Here is a 17609-nt window from a genome sequence, read left to right as displayed (position 1 = left end):
TCTTTTAGGGCATGATGTATGATTTATCTTGTAGCCCCCACAGCTTCTAGCATGGTAATGCAAGTTACTTTATCCAAAAGGGTGTATTAAAAGGAGTGAATGAGTCTGCAAGTTAAGTAGATTATATTGATAGGATGAGATGCACCAGTGTGTAATGGGAGGAAAAAAAAATCACCGATATGAGTATGAGAAACCCAGATTTTAGTTCTCTTTGCCACTTGATAACTATGTGATTTTGGACAGTTCCCTTAATATTGTGTGTCTGTCTGTATGCATGGTACAGTTTCTTCAGCCAAAAACTGAAAGTTTCAACTAGACCCCTTAGCGCTACCTAGTGATGCTTTTGAGCATTCACTGTTAGCTTGGTAATCCAATGTTCTCCAGAACTAAATTTTCAGTCTCTCCCGTAGTCCAGACAGCCCCTTCACTTTTGGTAGATCACAACTCCTCCATCACAAAGAAAATGCACCTGCTGGAAGAACCTTGTTCACTGCACCCTCATATATTGTTATACATTATAAGTAGTAACTGATTATTCCTTCTTGACTTAAATCTTTAAGAGGTAAACAGCCATACTTATACATATTTGTAATTCAAAATCTTATATATGCAGTGCTTGATTATAGTACAATATCCTAGATCATTTTTGGGTTAACACCTTTTGTGTTCTGAGATTCGAGTAAAAATAGGTTGCTTTAAAACTACAATTAGTTGTTTGTATTTAATATGCTTTTAAATGATTTTTATAGGAGAAAAGTTATTTGTAAAGTTTCTTATTAATTTCTTTGAAAATATAACTGACAGCTCTTAAAAGAACAAATTCATCAGTGTTTTCAAAATTCACATTAAAATATGTAAAAATATTACTTTCATCAATTTGCAATTAAACTGTGATTATTATGCAGACTTTTATACATTTTTATAACCCAGTTTTCTTTTGTGTTTAGCTACTGATGCAAATGTGAAGAACGAAAGTCTTTCATCTGTGCAGCAGCTTGGCATTAAAATGACTGTCAGGTATATTACAGGGAAATATCTCCCTTGCTCATTTCTAGAATTTGTTTTATCTACCTGATATGTGCTTAATAGTATTTAACAACCAACTATTTTGTGTACTTTAAATGCAGAGTCTATCATTCAGAAAATAATAACTTTGTTTTGAGGATATTGGCATATGATTAAATTACCTCTGCCAGTACATCATTTATGGTTCATTATCACTTCAGAGGCTAATTACAGTATATTTAAGCCTCTATGACTCCTGGCTTTTACCAAAAAAAAAAAAAGAGTATTGTAACAATCAGCACTTTGGTAGCGCAATCATGCCATTTTCTAAAATATGGTAGTTTTTTTTTTTTTAAGTTTATTTGAGAGAGAGAGAGAGAGAGAAACTGTGTGAGTGGGGGAGGGGCAGAGAAAGGAAGAGACAAAATCCCAAGCAGACTTTGTGCTGCCAGTGCAGAGCCCAACATGGGGCTTGAACTCATGAAAACAGTGAGACCATGACCTGAGCCAAAACTAAGAGTCAGACACTTAACTGACTGAGCCATCCAGGTGCCCCTAAAATATGGTAGATTTTAATTGTTAAACTATGGTGATGAGTACAAAAGTACCTTAAGGATAGACACAGAAGTTAAAAATGAATAAGCCAATTATAGTAGTTTGAATTTTTAGTACTCAAATTGTAATTTTCAAAAGAAACTAAATGGCAGACTGGGAATTAAGGACTAAGTCTTCTCTCTTGCTTATTAAATGGAGATCTTGACAGTTCCCTCCTACTTCAGTGGGTAATCTTTAGAATCAAGTATAAAAAGGATGCATGTGGAAGCTTTTAAAAAGAATGTTTTCATAAATGCGTAACATAATGAAATTATAATGAAATGTATTAAAGTAATTTTAGCTCATCCATCTGTATCACATAAAGCATATAATTCATTGTTTTGTGGCCCTCTATCTGATTTTTATTTTGTAATGTCCAGTTTCTATTCTGAAATGGAATCTATAGATAATATAAGCAGGCTAGTCATATATTTTTTTTTAATTCAGTACAATGTCTTATTGGTAAGAAGTGAATGGAAAATACTTTGTAATGAAATGTTTGTACACACCTGCAGTATATGACATAGCTGTCAACCAAATAGTCATTGTAACTTTGGCAGCTGTAAATAGAGACTGACAGTATTTTGGTGCTTCAAATACCTCTAGTAGAGTTTTGCCACTGGCAAAGTAACTTTCCAGAATGGTGAACAAGTTTTAGGCTTGAAATGAAAGTACTTCCTTTCTCTGATGTGCACATGGTTGCATTCGGTTTATAATAAAAAATATAGAAAAAAAATCTTATGATTTTATATAATACAGAATTGGTTTCAGATAATTACAAATAGCTTCTTCATCCATGCAAGTAACAGCCAGGCCATTTGCAAGTTGTTGTGCAGGACTGCCCCATGTCTAACCTCCTGGCCACCACTCACCAAGTACCAGTAGTGCCCCCATTCACTATGCAATCAGAAACACCCCCGTGAATTTCCAAAGTGGCCCCAGGACAAAGTACCCTCCCCTCAGAACCACTGGACTAGACGAAATCTAAAATTGCTTCCATTGTTAACATTCTGTCAGTCTAAGCTGTCAACATTACATGTTCTAGATTAAGTTCAGGAAAAAAATGCTTGCATTCTTTTCATCTAAGTATCTACATTCTGTTCTCTCACTACTGTTTTATTTTCCTTTAAAATGTCAGCATTTACCAGATATAATAATCTAATTCAAATATCATTATCTAATCCAAAAATAATTATCAGGAACATACACTGAGTGTTAAGCTTTACTAAGTTCTGTATAGCATACTTACGCTATCAAGAAGAGGACTGCTCTTGATAGGTTTTAAAAAGTGAATTTACAATGCAGACCTGACATTTTTCAGTTTTTATGTTTTGTGGGTTTTTAATATAGGTATGGCAAGTTCCTCAACCTGTTGAAAGACAGTGCAGAAAATGATCTTACGTTGGTTTTAAAGCACTGTGAGAGATTCCTGAAACAGCAGCAAGTACCCATAAAATCTTCTCTTCGTATCCTTTTTTGAGTGGATTCACAGTAGTTGAACTTTCTTTATGTATTTTTCAAAATTCTTTGATAGGGGACCTTAACACATTTATAGTAAAATAATACTTTAACCTATATTACTGATTTGTTATCATGTACCTTTATACTATTCTGTATTTTAAATATGTATTTTATTAGATTGGGTATTAACTACTAAATTCAGTCTTCTTCATTGAATCTTAAACTGAGTAAAGTTATTAGGCTGTGTTTTCAGATACATACAAGAAAGTTTTAAAAATAGGTTTAGTGTATCTAGAAAAGCATATTCCAGACTTAGTAAATCTAGAATAGTAATGGAACATACATTCATTTTGCTTGAATTGGTTATTTTTCAAAAATAGGTTTGACCTGAAGGGAGAAAAAAAGCGTACAAACCATTTGCATTACTGAATTCTAAATATTTGCAGGTTTTTTATACTTGATTATGCTAGTAATTTAGCAGATAACCTAAACCAGAGAAAGAGAGGGTACTATTTAATGATTTGAACAAATGTTGCCACAGGGCAGATAGTTTTTTCTCCATTTGCTAGTGCCATTGGCCTCCACTGAACATGTAAGTAAACAGTACATTAGCTTGTAAATTGGTTGAAGATAAAATGAGGGCTAAGTATCAATACCTCTTTCCTGACAGGGATCCTGGAAATGAATATTAATGGAGTTCTCATATTTCATCTTTTAAGATAAAATATTGTAAAAGTTCCTTAATTGTGCTTTTCAGTCTGCCTGCAGGGGAGTTATGCTGGCCATGACTGGTTTGTATCTTCTTTGTTCATGATAATGTGCGGGGACAAAGAGAAAACATTCAGATTTCTTCAGCAGTTCTCCAGGCTTCTGACCTCTGCTTTCCTTTGGTTGCCAAGACTACATATTTCTGTAAGACTTTTTAGTCTATTTTGAAAGGAGTGTGTGAAATTTTAAGGCAAATCCCATTTAAATTCGTTGGGATCTTGTTTGTAGAGAGCTCTGTAATAATTTATGTTCGTTTTCTACCTGAATGCTTTTTGACTGATTCTCTTTGAAGCTACAGATTTGACATTTTCTCAAATACTTGATGTCTTACCTAATGGTAACTGCATGAAAGATTAGTGATACTAGATGGATGATTAAATTTTAAACTTATGATTTAGTAAATTATAAAAAATATATATGTAATAAGAGCTATTGAATGGATTTTTTACTATTGCTTTGTTAGAAAGAATCAGTTAAATTATGGTGTAAGAAAATAAGTCAAAATTATCAGTGTATTCCATCAAGAGGAAAAAACTATACATTTTGTAAATCTGTGATGAGTTTTGATTGAGGGTGTTATAGTGTATTTTAAAGGATTTTACTAGCTTCATGAGATCTTGGAGTTTAGAGGTAAGAGTGTTCCTAAATTTACCAATATTTCTGTATTTTATTTTACTTACTGCCATTAAGATCTCTAACTTGAGGAAACTATCTACTATATAAGATAGGCTAATACTTCACAAACCGTTTTTATGACATAGAGCATGTGGACAATGCAATCACATGGCACCCAAGGATAAGTTAAGGGAGCTGGAAAGTATGTGGAGTTAAATAAAAGCACATATTATGTGTTTTTACAGTATATATTTGTGATAAGGAAAATAAAAGCAAAACATCAAGGAGAAATACATTATAAATATTGAAATTTAAAAATTTTATGCTTGAAATAGCTATATGAAATTCCTGAATAAGAATGTTTAGCTCTAGTTTTTCAGCATAATGAGAAGTTTGCTTACATGAGTAGGCGGAAGCAAATGGCAAAAGAGTATGTATTGGTTTTTCTCTATGAAACTATTTTCCTTCTGTTAACCAGAATTTGAGTTTTAAAAATCTTAGATACTCCACAAGCACCCCAATGTTTATGGCAGCATTATCAACAATAGCCAAATTACAAAAAAGAGCCCAAATGTCTATTGACTGATGGAAGATGTGGTTCTATCTACCTGTCTGTCTGTCTATCTATCTATCTATCTATCTATAATGGCATATTACTCAGCCATCTAAAAGAATAACATCTTGCCATTTGCAACAATGTGGATGGACCCAAAATGTATTATGCTAAGCTAAATAAGTCAATCAGATAAAAATAATCACCATATGATTTCACTCATATGTGGAATTTAAGAAAAAAACATAGGGGAGGGGGAAAAAGGAGGGAAGTAAACTATAAGAGACTTCTAAGTCTAAATTTTTTTTTAATTTTTTTTTTCAACGTTTATTTATTTTTGGGACAGAGAGAGACAGAGCATGAATGGGGGAGGGGCAGAGAGAGAGGGAGACACAGAATCAGAAACAGGCTCCAGGCTCTGAGCCATCAGCCCAGAGCCTGACGCGGGGCTCGAACTCACGGACCGCGAGATCGTGACCTGGCTGAAGTCGGACGCTTAACTGACTGCGCCACCCAGGCGCCCTAGACTTCTAAGTCTAGAGAACAAACTGAGGGCTGATGGAGGGAGGTGGGTGGGGGAGGGGCTAAATGGGTGATGGGTATTAAGGAGGGCACTTGTGATGAGCACTGGGTGTTGTATGTAAGTGATGAATCACTAAATTCTGTTCCTGAAACCAATATTACACTATATGTTAGCTAAATAGAATTTAAATAAAAACTTTAAAAAAATTCCACTCTTACATTTACAAATGAGAAATCTTTTGATAATGAGTATGGAATTTGAATCTAATCATACATTTTCATGTCAAATATTTGAAAATGATGCCTGCATTCCCCTAGTCTTAATTATTCTAGTTTAGTGTTTAGATCGTGACACTGTTAAATATCACCAGTCAACTTTTTTAAATCATAATTTTATAAAGTTGCATTTTTGTTTTGAATCTATAAAGTATTTTGTAACACATTATTTTTAACATAACAGTGATATTGTGCTCTAATAGCATTTATTTCCATAAAACTGAAATCAGGCAGGACTCTAAAACATACCAACTCCAGATACATTGTTTTCAATGCAACATAGAAAAGATACTATAGGGGCGCCTAGGTGCCTCAGTTGGTTAAGCATCCGACTTCATCCGACTTCGGCTCCAGTCATGATCTCATGGTTCATGAGTTCCAGCCCCACTTCAGGCTCTGTGCTGACAGCTCAGAGATGCTGGAGATTCTGTGACTCCCTCTCTCTCTGCCCCTCCCCCGCTCTCTCAAACAAATTAAAATAAAAAAAAAGATACTGTATAAGAATGATATTTATGCATACATTTCTTACACTACTATTATGCATATATTCAGAAAATGATTACCTATGCTTGCATTGAAAATTATATGTGTAAGTTGATATTTTGCTATTTATTAGATTCATTAATTCTACTACACAAATAGTCATTAATAAAACACATTATTTCATAAAAGAAGGTAAGTTAAAGGATACTAATTCTCAGTTTATATTATTTTTAACTACTCAAAAGAGATAATTTCTTTACTAGACATTCATCTGAAGTTGACTCTGAGATGTCCACTTAATATGCTATAATATGCCTCCAGTAATCAGTATATAAAATTAATGTTTTCTTGTGTACTGTGAGGTATCTCTAAGAACCTCTCATATTTCTACATATGTATTCCTATAAATATATATTTATGCAATGTGAAATGGTAAATTGTAATTTATGCTGATGACACTGATAAACCACCTCACTGGTATCAGAAATTTTAGTATAACTCAAACCTAAATCCTTAAAAGCACTTTAGCAATAAAGCTTGAAAGAAACCCTTTACTTAACTTGTATGTAATTGTTATATGTAAGTTTCATTTGTTTTAATTTAAAAGGATTTTCTTTTATTACAGTTACCCAGTAAAGCTAAGAACATAAAAATGCCTTTCAGGAAGTTTCTTAATTATGTATTCTTCAGAACTAATTAGAATATAAATTTTTAGTATAAGTTTATAGCATATACTTGGTAGTCTAACAGTTTTTCTTGACACAAAATGATATCTCCAAGTTTATTCTTTGTTTAAAAAATGCTGTGGTTAGATACTGAATTTGTGATAACAATCATTGAAATATTATAGAGCATTCATGATGGCATAAATTTTACTTAAGAGACAAATTAAAAAAATAACTAACTTCATGAAGAAATAGCCAAAAATGCAAGTTTGTAAATGTGTGTGTGTATATCCACACATATATAAATGGACATATAAGTAAATGTAAAATATAAAATATATAAATTATGTAATATGTAATTATTACAGAAATTTTTATATACATACATATAAGGTAGTTGGCCCAAAAACTTTGATGGTAATGCATTATGCCTTGTTCTGTTTTAGAGATAAATTTCTTACGGAATTCCCAATTTCAGTTATTAGTAACTCAAGCTCAGATTTGGGTTATATAGCATTATCTTAGCAAAAGGAGGCTATGCAAATATTCCTAAGAGCTGACAAACTAAAATTTTTTAATGTTATAGAATTACTGGCCAAAGCCAAGGATAGCAAGCATATTGAAATACATTCACTCTTAAAATATAAAGCTTTATTACTCGTGTACTCATACATTTATTCTTTCATGCAACATTCATCCCCTTCATTCCACAAGGCATTGAATTACAGTATTAACTTCATTGCTTTGTCTTGGAAAGTATATCACATTGCCGTTATTGAGATTTATTCTTTCTACAGTGTTTAACATTCTGACTTTTTAACTTGCATAATTATAATCTTTGCAGTAACTACTTATGCCACCATATTAATTTTGAAGTAGCCACTCAAAGCAAGAGATTTAAGTAAGTTGGTTATATTATTTTAAATTAGTCGCATATTCATTAATTCTCAATGTCTCTTTTTTATGCAGAGGTACCTACCTGCTGACACTATAGAATCTGGCATCCATCCGATATACTTTTGCAGCACTCATTATATTGAAATGCTCCTGAAGGTGGAGGTGCCACTTGTGTTTTCAGCTTTTCACATGTCTGGTTTTGCACCATCCCAGGTAATCCATAGGAAAGAATGTTTCTTCAGATCCCAGATCTCAGGGTCTTAAAAGAAAATTAAATTCTCACCAAATATAGGAAATACCAAATATAGGAAATAAGATCCCTTTTGTAAGTATTCATGCCTTTATGTTTAAATATCTACACTGACTTTTTCCCCCTAGGTCTGTTATAATACATAGTTTTCTTTATAGTAGATCCCTAGCATTCAGATTTTGAATAGCTATTCAAGGACATAGACATTCTGGAAGTCTATGACATGTAGGCTTTTAAATGTAGATAATATCTACTTCATAAGGCTAATCTAAGGATTAAGTAAGGTAACTAAGGGTAAGAATTCTTAACACTGGGTGTCTGCTATTAGAGATACTGTATCTTCTTTAATTTTTTTTTAAATTTTATTTGAATCCAAAAAAGTTAACATATAGTGTAGTAATGGTTTCAGGAATAGAATTTAGTGACTCCTCACTTACATATAACACATAGTGCTCATCCCAACAAGTGCCCATCTTAATGCCCATCACTCCACCCAGCACCCTGCCAGCAACCCTCATTTCTCTGTATTTAAGAGTCTCATATGTTTTGTCTCCATCTCTATTTTTACCTTATTTTTGCTTCCCTTCCCCTGTGTTCATCTGTTTTGTTTCTTAAATTCCACATATGAGTGAAATCATATGATATTTATCTTTCTCTGACTTATTTCACTTAGCATAATACATTCTAGTTCCATCCATTTTGTTGCAAATGGCAAGATTTCATTCTTTTTAATTGCTGGGTAATATTCCATTGCACATATATACCACATCTTCTTTATTCATTCATCAATCAGTTGCTATTTGGGGCCTTTCCATAATTTGGCTATTGTTGATAGTGTTGCTATAAACAGTGGGCTGCATGTGCCTTTTTGAATCGGCATTTTTATATCCTTTGGATAAATTCTTAGTAGTGCAATTGCTGGGTTATAGGGTAGTACAATTTTTTAATATTTTGAGGAACCTCCATACTGTTTTCCAGAGTGGCTGCATCAGTTTGCATTCACACCAGCAGTGCAAAAGTGTTCCCCTTTCTCCACATCCTTGCCAACATCTTGTTTCATAAGTTGTTCATTTTAGTCATTCTGACAGGTGTGAGGTGATACCTCATTGTGGTTTTGATTTGTATTTCCCTGATGATGAGTGATGTTGAGCACCTATTCATGTGTCTGTTAGCCATCTGGATGTCTTCTTTAGGAAAAGTGTCTGTTCATGTCTTTTGCCCATTTCTTCACTCCTGCTCATTTGTTTCTTAGGTGCTGAGTTTGACAAGTTCTTTGTAGATTTTGGATGACAACCCTTTATCTGATATGTCATTTGCAAGAGATACTGGATCTTAACAAAAAGCACAGCTTTCTGTTTCTGCTCTTGGGAGCTGGGAAGATTTAATGATTTTTCTAGGGCCTAGAATTGTGGTTGTGGTCACACACAGTACTCACAGATATCTCCCTCCTGTGCATAGGCAGTCCCTCCTTGGTGGAGGGGTGGATTGTTTCTTTACTGTTCTAATCAGGCTAAAACGTAACGTTTTAGAGCTTAAACCTTTTTCACTTTTAGAATTACATCTTTAGGTGAGAGTTCCAGAAGGTAGAAATACTTAACTATAAGGTGTGAACACATTTAAGACTCTTGACACATGCTATCAATTTGCTTTGATTTTACTCTTCTAACACAAATGAAGAAAGTATCTGTTTTTCAGGTCTGGGTATTTGGCTTTTTCAAAACTAATAGAGAAATTAATAGGTGACATTCTCTTTTTAAAATTTTGTGGGTTTTTTGAACATTAGCAAGATTGACTGTAATTCCATAGCTTTGTTAATAGCTGAATCTTCTTAATTGCCCACCTGTCTTAGCATGTTTCTTATTGATTTGTATATTCTTAAAAAGTAACTCCACTATCCACATCTCTTCAATTCATGTTATGTATTTTATTTACTACGTATTTACTATGTATTTTATTTATTACGTATTTACTATTAGTGTTTTTGTTTTTTTACTATTATATTATTTATTACATTTTTACTTACTCCTACCTTATATTGTGTCTTAATACTTGGAAAGAATAAACCTATAATACTCCCTAACTCCCCCCTAAGAAAGCTAATTTAACTATTTCTGTTTATTCCTTTATGTGCCCTCTAAAGTGACTTTTCCTAGTTTGAATTGAGCTTTTGGATCTGGATAAAATTTAGATAGCTATTATGTTCACTTTTCTCAAAGTAATTTATAGTTTATGTCCTTACTTATATGAGTATTTACTTTATACTTATAATAGTACTTATTATATATACTATATATATATAGTATATATGTATATACTATATATATATAGTATACTTATAATAGTACTTACTATTATGAGTATTTACTCATACTACTTATACTTACTTACTCATACTTCCTATCTAGAAACATAGTAAATTTTTCCATTTATTTTCTTTGTATTATATTTTACTGAAGCTGCATATATTTTTTCCATATAGGTATATTTCATATTACAGACATTTCTAATTAGAGTAGCTTGAAATCTTTTTTTAATTTTATTTTGTGATTACTGTTAATAATTAGGAAAGACATTAAATTTTCTATAATTGTTAGGTTGTACCTTTTTTTCTAGATTTGCGTTAATTTTTTATTTCTGCTTCATTTTAAATTGAATTCTATAATTTTCCCAGAAAATTCTATATAGTTGCTTCCTTGTTTTAGACTTTAACAATTATTAGGAAAACCTCCAGTATTTCATCATTAAGAGAATTATTTCCTGTCATACTATGGAAGAATCCTTATACTTTATGTAAAATATTGAATTTTATTTCTTTTATTCAAATAGAAATGTTCCTTTAGGGTTCCTATAGGGTTAAGATTATCTTGATCTTGGGGTTTATGTGACCTATTGGTAGATTTCTTGAATTCCCTTGGATTTGTCTTGGCAATCTTTTCTTCCTAATTAGACAGTATAGTTCTCGGCAATATGCCTTTATACTTATTTTGAAGAGCCTTTATATCATGTAATTACATTTACTTGTATGTGGTTACTATGCCTCTTGAGTTTTAAATTTTCTGAAGTTAATAGGTCTAAATATAATGAGGAATTACATGTAGTGGAAAGGAATATTCTTTCTTGGCCATGGTGCTCTTACCCAGCATGTACATAAAACACTTTTCAGAAATTTAAATCCTAAAATGTTTAATTCTGGTTGGAAGTAGATACTTAAATATTTACTATAAGCTCAGTAATCTATTCTTTCTACTCTTCTAAAAATCCAAGCTAGGGAACAAAATGTTCCTGAGAAGTCTTTTGCCATTCTAGTCTTGATTAATATACTGTATGTTGTCTAATACCTCCATTCATTTATTAGTTCCTAACATATATCCTCTAATTTTAAAATGTATTGCCACAAACAGTGGGAAAAACGTGCAATACCTTAGGCCTCACCGTATCAATTTGACACCTTTTTATCATTTTGGTGTTTCTTTATCGATTTAAAATTGCATAAATATAGCAGATTTATCTAATAAAATTTTCTAAGCAGTAATGTTATGTTTCTTAAGTTATCTAATGTAAAATTCCTTTTTAATGACTCCCTATGTGAGCAAATCATTTTGTGCCTTAAGTATATATCATTGCTTTGTTGATATAATTTGCCATTTTATTGCTAATTATAAAATATGAAACAACTTTTAAGTAATGAATAGGTATAGGTGCTTAAGTAATCGTTTGGATATAGATTTTGTATTGCAAAGCTTATTCATTTTGATGTAATTAGGAGCAGTGCTTTTTGAAGTTGTGTATTTACAGACACTAAGGGATTGGTTGATTAATGAAGGATTTGTGAGCAGGATGCTAAATAAAATACACATATCTCTAGAGTAAAAATACACGTTCGACTAGAATACAAAAAAAATAAAGTAGTTAGAAATATATGTTGATTAGAGTTTAAGAGTAACTGAGATTGGAAAATAGAAATTCAAATATATAGTCTTCCATTTTAAATGAACAGAAAATCACGTTTTGATTAGCGTTTTGAACAATTTTATCCTTTGGTAAAACACTTTTCATTATTGGACCTTATTTAACTTTCCTAGCTTAAGAAGTACCACATATCTTTAGTGATTTATCTCTTATAATTTCGTGGGGTCCTTATTCTGCATATCATTATTATATTGTACTGTGTCAGCAAGTAGGCTAACATGGATAATCCTCTGAATATACTCTAGAAAAACATTTTGGTTGTTCTCATTTACTGTTTTTTTCTTCTCCTCTCATCATGAAGACTGGATTAAAGAAAACTATTCTAACATTTCATACTTTGTGACATAGTGTTTTTTGAAAATGAAAATTACACAAATGCAAATCAGAATGTTTCTTGTTAATAGTCATATTCATAAATATATATATCCCCAGACTCTCTCTCCTCATGTTGCCAAGGTTGCCACGTGAAATAGTACCTTCTTTCTCCATGTGCCACATCTTAATATGTCAAGGACTTATCCTTTATGTCTGTCCAAATGGAAACTTTTTTTGGTGAACTATCAGTAGATATGAATTTGTGTACTATTTCTATGCTTCTAGTAGAAATCTATGTCTTGCCTTGTGGAATAGTTCTTTATGTCCTTTACCTCTTTAATAGTTGAAGTTCCTTAAAGGCATGCATACCTGACTTACCTTCCAGTTCTTTGAGTGTCTGACACAGTATCTCGCTTACAAGTACAACAAAAATAGTATGTGTATAACAACTCTTTGAAGTATAAAAGGTATATTTCCAGATCTCATCTCATTTAAAATTTTGACTGCTTCATGTGATGGAGAAATTCAGGATCAATGAAGTCAGTGAATTGATTTAGTGAGGTTACCATGATAGCAAAGACTTCACTTGGAACCACATCTTTTGATTTTGAAATTAGTTTTGTTTCTTATTTTGCTAATATTCTTTCTATGGTGTGGGCAAATAAGTCCAGAAGAGTTGTTAAAAATATTGTCTTTGAATCATAAAACTTGGTCATTCAGTTCATACCTATTCTGGCTTAATCAGGTATCCACAAATAATTGCTCTAGCCAAACTTTTTTTTTTATTTTAATTCTTATGGAATGTTTTGAAGATTGTTTTTCAAATCTAGATACAAGTGAGAATAATATACCTCGGATAAAATAATTATGTTTATCTAATGTCCTTTAGCAGCTTAAGTATGGTTGAAGAGCAAAATTTCCTAGGAAGGCTGTGATACATTTTGATGTGTATCGTACTTTCCTCGAAGCCTAAAACACATTTAAATGTTTTAAAGTATAATTAGGTTTAAGGAACATTGGTCTATAATAAAAAACAAACCTAATTAGTTTGTTTCCTTTTCTTTGTACACCATTTCATGAACTACTAATACTTTTCGGTGAATTTAAGAACTCAGTTGCTTAGTTTTGAAAATACAGTATATGTTTGTACTTATAAGATGGAATTTCTAGCAAAATCACATATGTATGTATTTTCCCTTTAACCCAACAATCTCATTTATAGAAATCTATCCCAGAGATATTCTGACAAAAATTTGAAAATACATACAGGTGTTTGTTACAGCACTGATTATAGTATCAGAAGACTAGAAACAATGCAGATATAGAGGCTTGGTTGAAAAATTATGGCTTATCCATGGTGGAATACCATGCCATTGTAAAAATGAGAAATCCTTCTGTATATTGTGGTGGAATGATATACAGGATCCTTTGGTTAAGTGATAAAAAGGTGAAGAGAAAGTGTTTAGTATGTTACCATTTATGTAAGAAAGAGTGGGATACAAATGCATGTGCTTATATTAAAAACATGAAAGAATGTACCTTTTTTAATGATTGCTTATAGGGATAGAGAAGGAATGAGATCAAGAAATGAATAAACCTTTTGTATTTTTGCCTTAGAATCACTTAAATATTTTATACGATATAAATGTATATAGCCAACAAAATAAACATATTCTGTCCCTGAGAATATAAAGTCAAACTGAATAAAATGAACCCACCAGAACCCATTTGATGGTATAAACTCATGAGAATCACTTTAAATACAATAATTTGACTGTATGTGTCAAGTGATATGTTGTCTAAAGGCAAAGAACAGTAGTAATACTGTTTGAAGTAATCATATTGCTCATGGTAGTGCTGGTATTCTATGATTATTTTTGTCTTGTGTGATAAAAACAAAAATGGGTGGCCTTGGTAACTGAGATTTTCTGTGTGTTTTAAAGCAAACACAGATATAATATGTAGCAACTTACATGTTTTCTCTTAGAAAGTTTAAAGAAGGGGAACCTACATGTAGGGGGAGATGGACAAAAGAGACTTATCAATCACTAAAAATTTTGAAGCTGTGATGGTTCTGGTTCATGTATTGCTTTTTTTATTTTATGTATATTTGGAAAATTCCACACTAAAAATGTCTTAGGAATTTATCATTCTGCTTGGACACACTCTTTCCTTTATCCTTTTAGAATTCTGGTTCATCAGCTGATTTGCAAACCTTTTCATCCTATAAAGATAGAGAAGTTATTAGCTTAAGGACTGAATACTGTGACTCATTGCTCACTCTTCTAGAGGAATACTATTTTAGCATTGTATTACAGTTTAATAATTCTGAATCATCTTGTACACAGAGTAGCAAATATAATTTCTGCCAAATGAAGAGGGACATATATTGAAAAAGAGTACATCTGCCCTTTGAGTGTAAACTCCATGAGAACAGGAAGTAAATGTTTCTTTTTTGGTTAAAAATTATAATGCTTATTTGTATATTAGGTACTTGATAAATATTAAATGAATAATAAACATCTGTACCTTTGTTATAGAATCACATTTAAATAGCACTTTATATACTTTCAAAGTGTTTTCAGTTATAATCTTTTTCCCTCTTCTAAATTTTCCATGTGTAGAAAAAGATAGGCATTATCTCTGTTTAATGGAAGAAAAGTAGACAATGTACGGAAAACAATAGTTAAATGTATGTAAATACCAGAAAATTGAACTGCATTAATAACTATGTATGATAACTAATTGCAGATTCTGGGGTGACTTTCTTTTAACTAATAAGGAAGAGTATCTCCCTATATATATTTTAACTTCAGATATATTTGAACCATATAGAGTTGTGAGGTTTTAAGATCAAAATGAGTTGAGGATCAGCAGTTTCACACCGTCCATCCAGTAGAACACTAAGGCTACTGAGAAAGGACGGACAAATACCCCTGGCTGCAGGGTTCATTTGTACTAGTTTCGACTCTGTTTCTCCTTAACTCATCTGGAGATTCATTTTTATTAACACAGCATGGCCAAAAGTTTCTTGGCATTAATAGCTATAGCATAGAACAGAGACAGAACCCTGGCAGCAGGACACTAAGGGAATTAAAAGTATTACTTCTAGTCAAAGAACCACTGACTGCTTCAACCTGTCTAGTTAAGTAAGAGTAGGAGATATTTTCTCCCCAGTTCAGTAGAGCCATACTATGTGGGCAATGGAAGTTTGGTAATGAACTCTACATGCCAAGCTACCCTCCAGGTCAAGATCTGAGGGGAAAATCCTATCAGTGATAAGACTAAAGTTGAGACAAAAGGAAATTAAATATATTCTGCCAGTTCATAAATATCGAATATTCATACACAAAATTCAATATTGAGTTATTCATAGGCTCTGTGAATAGATTTTGGAGCATAATAGAAGAAGCACATAATATTTATAAAGCAAAATCTTACACCTGAGAATGGAATTACAATTAAAAAACAGAAAAAATACTTGGGGATCTAGGGGCACCTGGGTGGCTCAGTTAGTTGGGTGTCCGACTTCAGCTCAGGTCATGTCTCATGGTTTGTGAGTTCAAGCCCCACGTCGGGCTCTATGCTGACAGCTCAGAGCCTGGAACCTGCTTCGGATTCTGTGTCTCCTTCTCTGGCTGCCCGTCCCCTGCTCGTGCGCTCGCTTGCTCTCTCTGTCTCTCTCTCCCTCTCTCTCTCTCTCTCTCTCTCCCTCTCTCAAAAATGAATAACATTAAAAAAAAAAAAGAAAAAATGCTTGGGGATCTATAGTCAGTATTATCAATAATAGGAAATATGAGTGGAAAATGAAATGAAAAGATATGCCCATAGTATCTGAAATTAAGATGTCAATGGTTGACCTAAGGAAATAGGCATATTGAAATAAGGCATATGGAAAACAAAAATTCAATAATACCATCTGGTATGGTATTACCCAACCCTGAAATTCATAAGTTGAAATCTTTACCACCACTACCCTCAGAATGACCTATTGGAGATAGGATTTTTAAAGGGGTAATTACATGAAAATTAGGTACATTAGGGTAGGCCCCAATCCAATTTGTCCACTGTCCTTTGAAAAGGAAATTTGGACACAGATACCCAGAGGGAAGACCATATGAAAACATAGAAGACCGCCATCTCCAACCCAAGGAGAGAGATGTAGCCCTGCCAACCCTTTGATCCTAGACTTCAGAACTGTGAGAAGAGACATTTCTGTTATTTAAGTCACCTGGTCTGTGACACTTTATATTATGGCAGCCTGAGCAGACTAATACACCATGTTAAAGGCACTTCAGGTAGAATCAACCACTCCTCGAAATTGTATCAGATCTAAAAATAAGTTTTAGAAACTATTCAAGAATATATTTTTAAAAGGACAAAACAGTAGAACAAAGGAAAATTTGTACATCTTTGTTTTTTACATCTATGATAAATTGAGAGAAGCCATTATATTTGTTGCCATTCCCTGCTCCCCACCTCCAAAAAGAAAAGTAGGTTCAATAAAGGAAATTTTCCCTCAATGGTAATTTGTAGACCATAAATGAAAATTAAAATATTGGAAAGTATCTTAGTTTCCAAGGACTATAGTATTAAAATAGCATAAACTGGTGGCTTAAAACAACATAAATTTATTGACTCACAGTTTTGGAGGCCAGCAGTCCAGAATAAAAGTGTTAACAGGGTACCTGGGTGGCTCAGTTGGGGAATTAGTCTGACTCTCCTGATTTTGGCTCAGGTCATGATCTCAAGGTTCCCAAGATCAAGTCCCATGTCAGGCTTTATGCTGACAGCATGGGGTTTGTTTGGGATTCTCTCTGTTCCTCTTTCTTTCTCTCTCTCTCAAGGTAAATAAACTTGAAAGAAAAAAATTGTTAGCAAGACTGTGTGCCCTCTGAAGTCCCTAGGGAAAGAACTGTTTGATGCCTCTCTCCTAATTTCTGGTAACCTCAGATGGTTTTTGGCTTGTAAATGCATCACTCCAATCCTCTTGTCTTCGTAGGACGTTCCCCATGTGTGCCTTTTCATCTTCCCTCTATGTCTATTTCTGTGTTCAAATTTTCCCTTTCTAACTGATACCAGTCATACTGGAATAGGGCTCACCCTAGTGACCTCATTTGATCTCAGTTACCTCTGTAAAAATCTGTTTCCAAATAATGTTTCCAAATCCAAGGATTTGGACATGCTTTTAGGGGAAAGACACAATTCCACCCATTGTTATTGTTTTTTTTTTTAA

The 17609-nt window shown here is 32.8% G+C and overlaps 1 protein-coding gene across 7 annotated transcripts in view; it reads left to right on the top strand.

Annotated features, from left to right (window-relative positions):
- The window catches only part of TBC1D32 (TBC1 domain family member 32), a 204315-nt gene that overhangs the window by 172572 nt on the left and 14134 nt on the right, over nucleotides 1–17609 (top strand). For 6 of the 7 annotated variants that reach the window (XM_045057969.1, XM_045057971.1, XM_011282635.4 and 3 more), the window contains 4 exons: nucleotides 948–1017; nucleotides 2950–3065; nucleotides 3818–3972; nucleotides 7912–8052. In XM_045057969.1, the coding sequence (XP_044913904.1) occupies nucleotides 948–1017; nucleotides 2950–3065; nucleotides 3818–3972; nucleotides 7912–8052 (482 nt within the window). The remainder of the gene's footprint in view (nucleotides 1–947; nucleotides 1018–2949; nucleotides 3066–3817; nucleotides 3973–7911; nucleotides 8053–17609) is intronic. The other variant, XM_045057970.1, reaches the window with a different exon arrangement.

This window comes from Felis catus, chromosome B2 (assembly GCF_018350175.1).
Source record: "Felis catus isolate Fca126 chromosome B2, F.catus_Fca126_mat1.0, whole genome shotgun sequence".
NCBI classification, from domain to species: domain Eukaryota; kingdom Metazoa; phylum Chordata; class Mammalia; order Carnivora; family Felidae; genus Felis; species Felis catus.
Note: the sequence above shows the minus strand (reverse complement) of the source record. Positions and strands in the feature narration are given on the sequence as shown.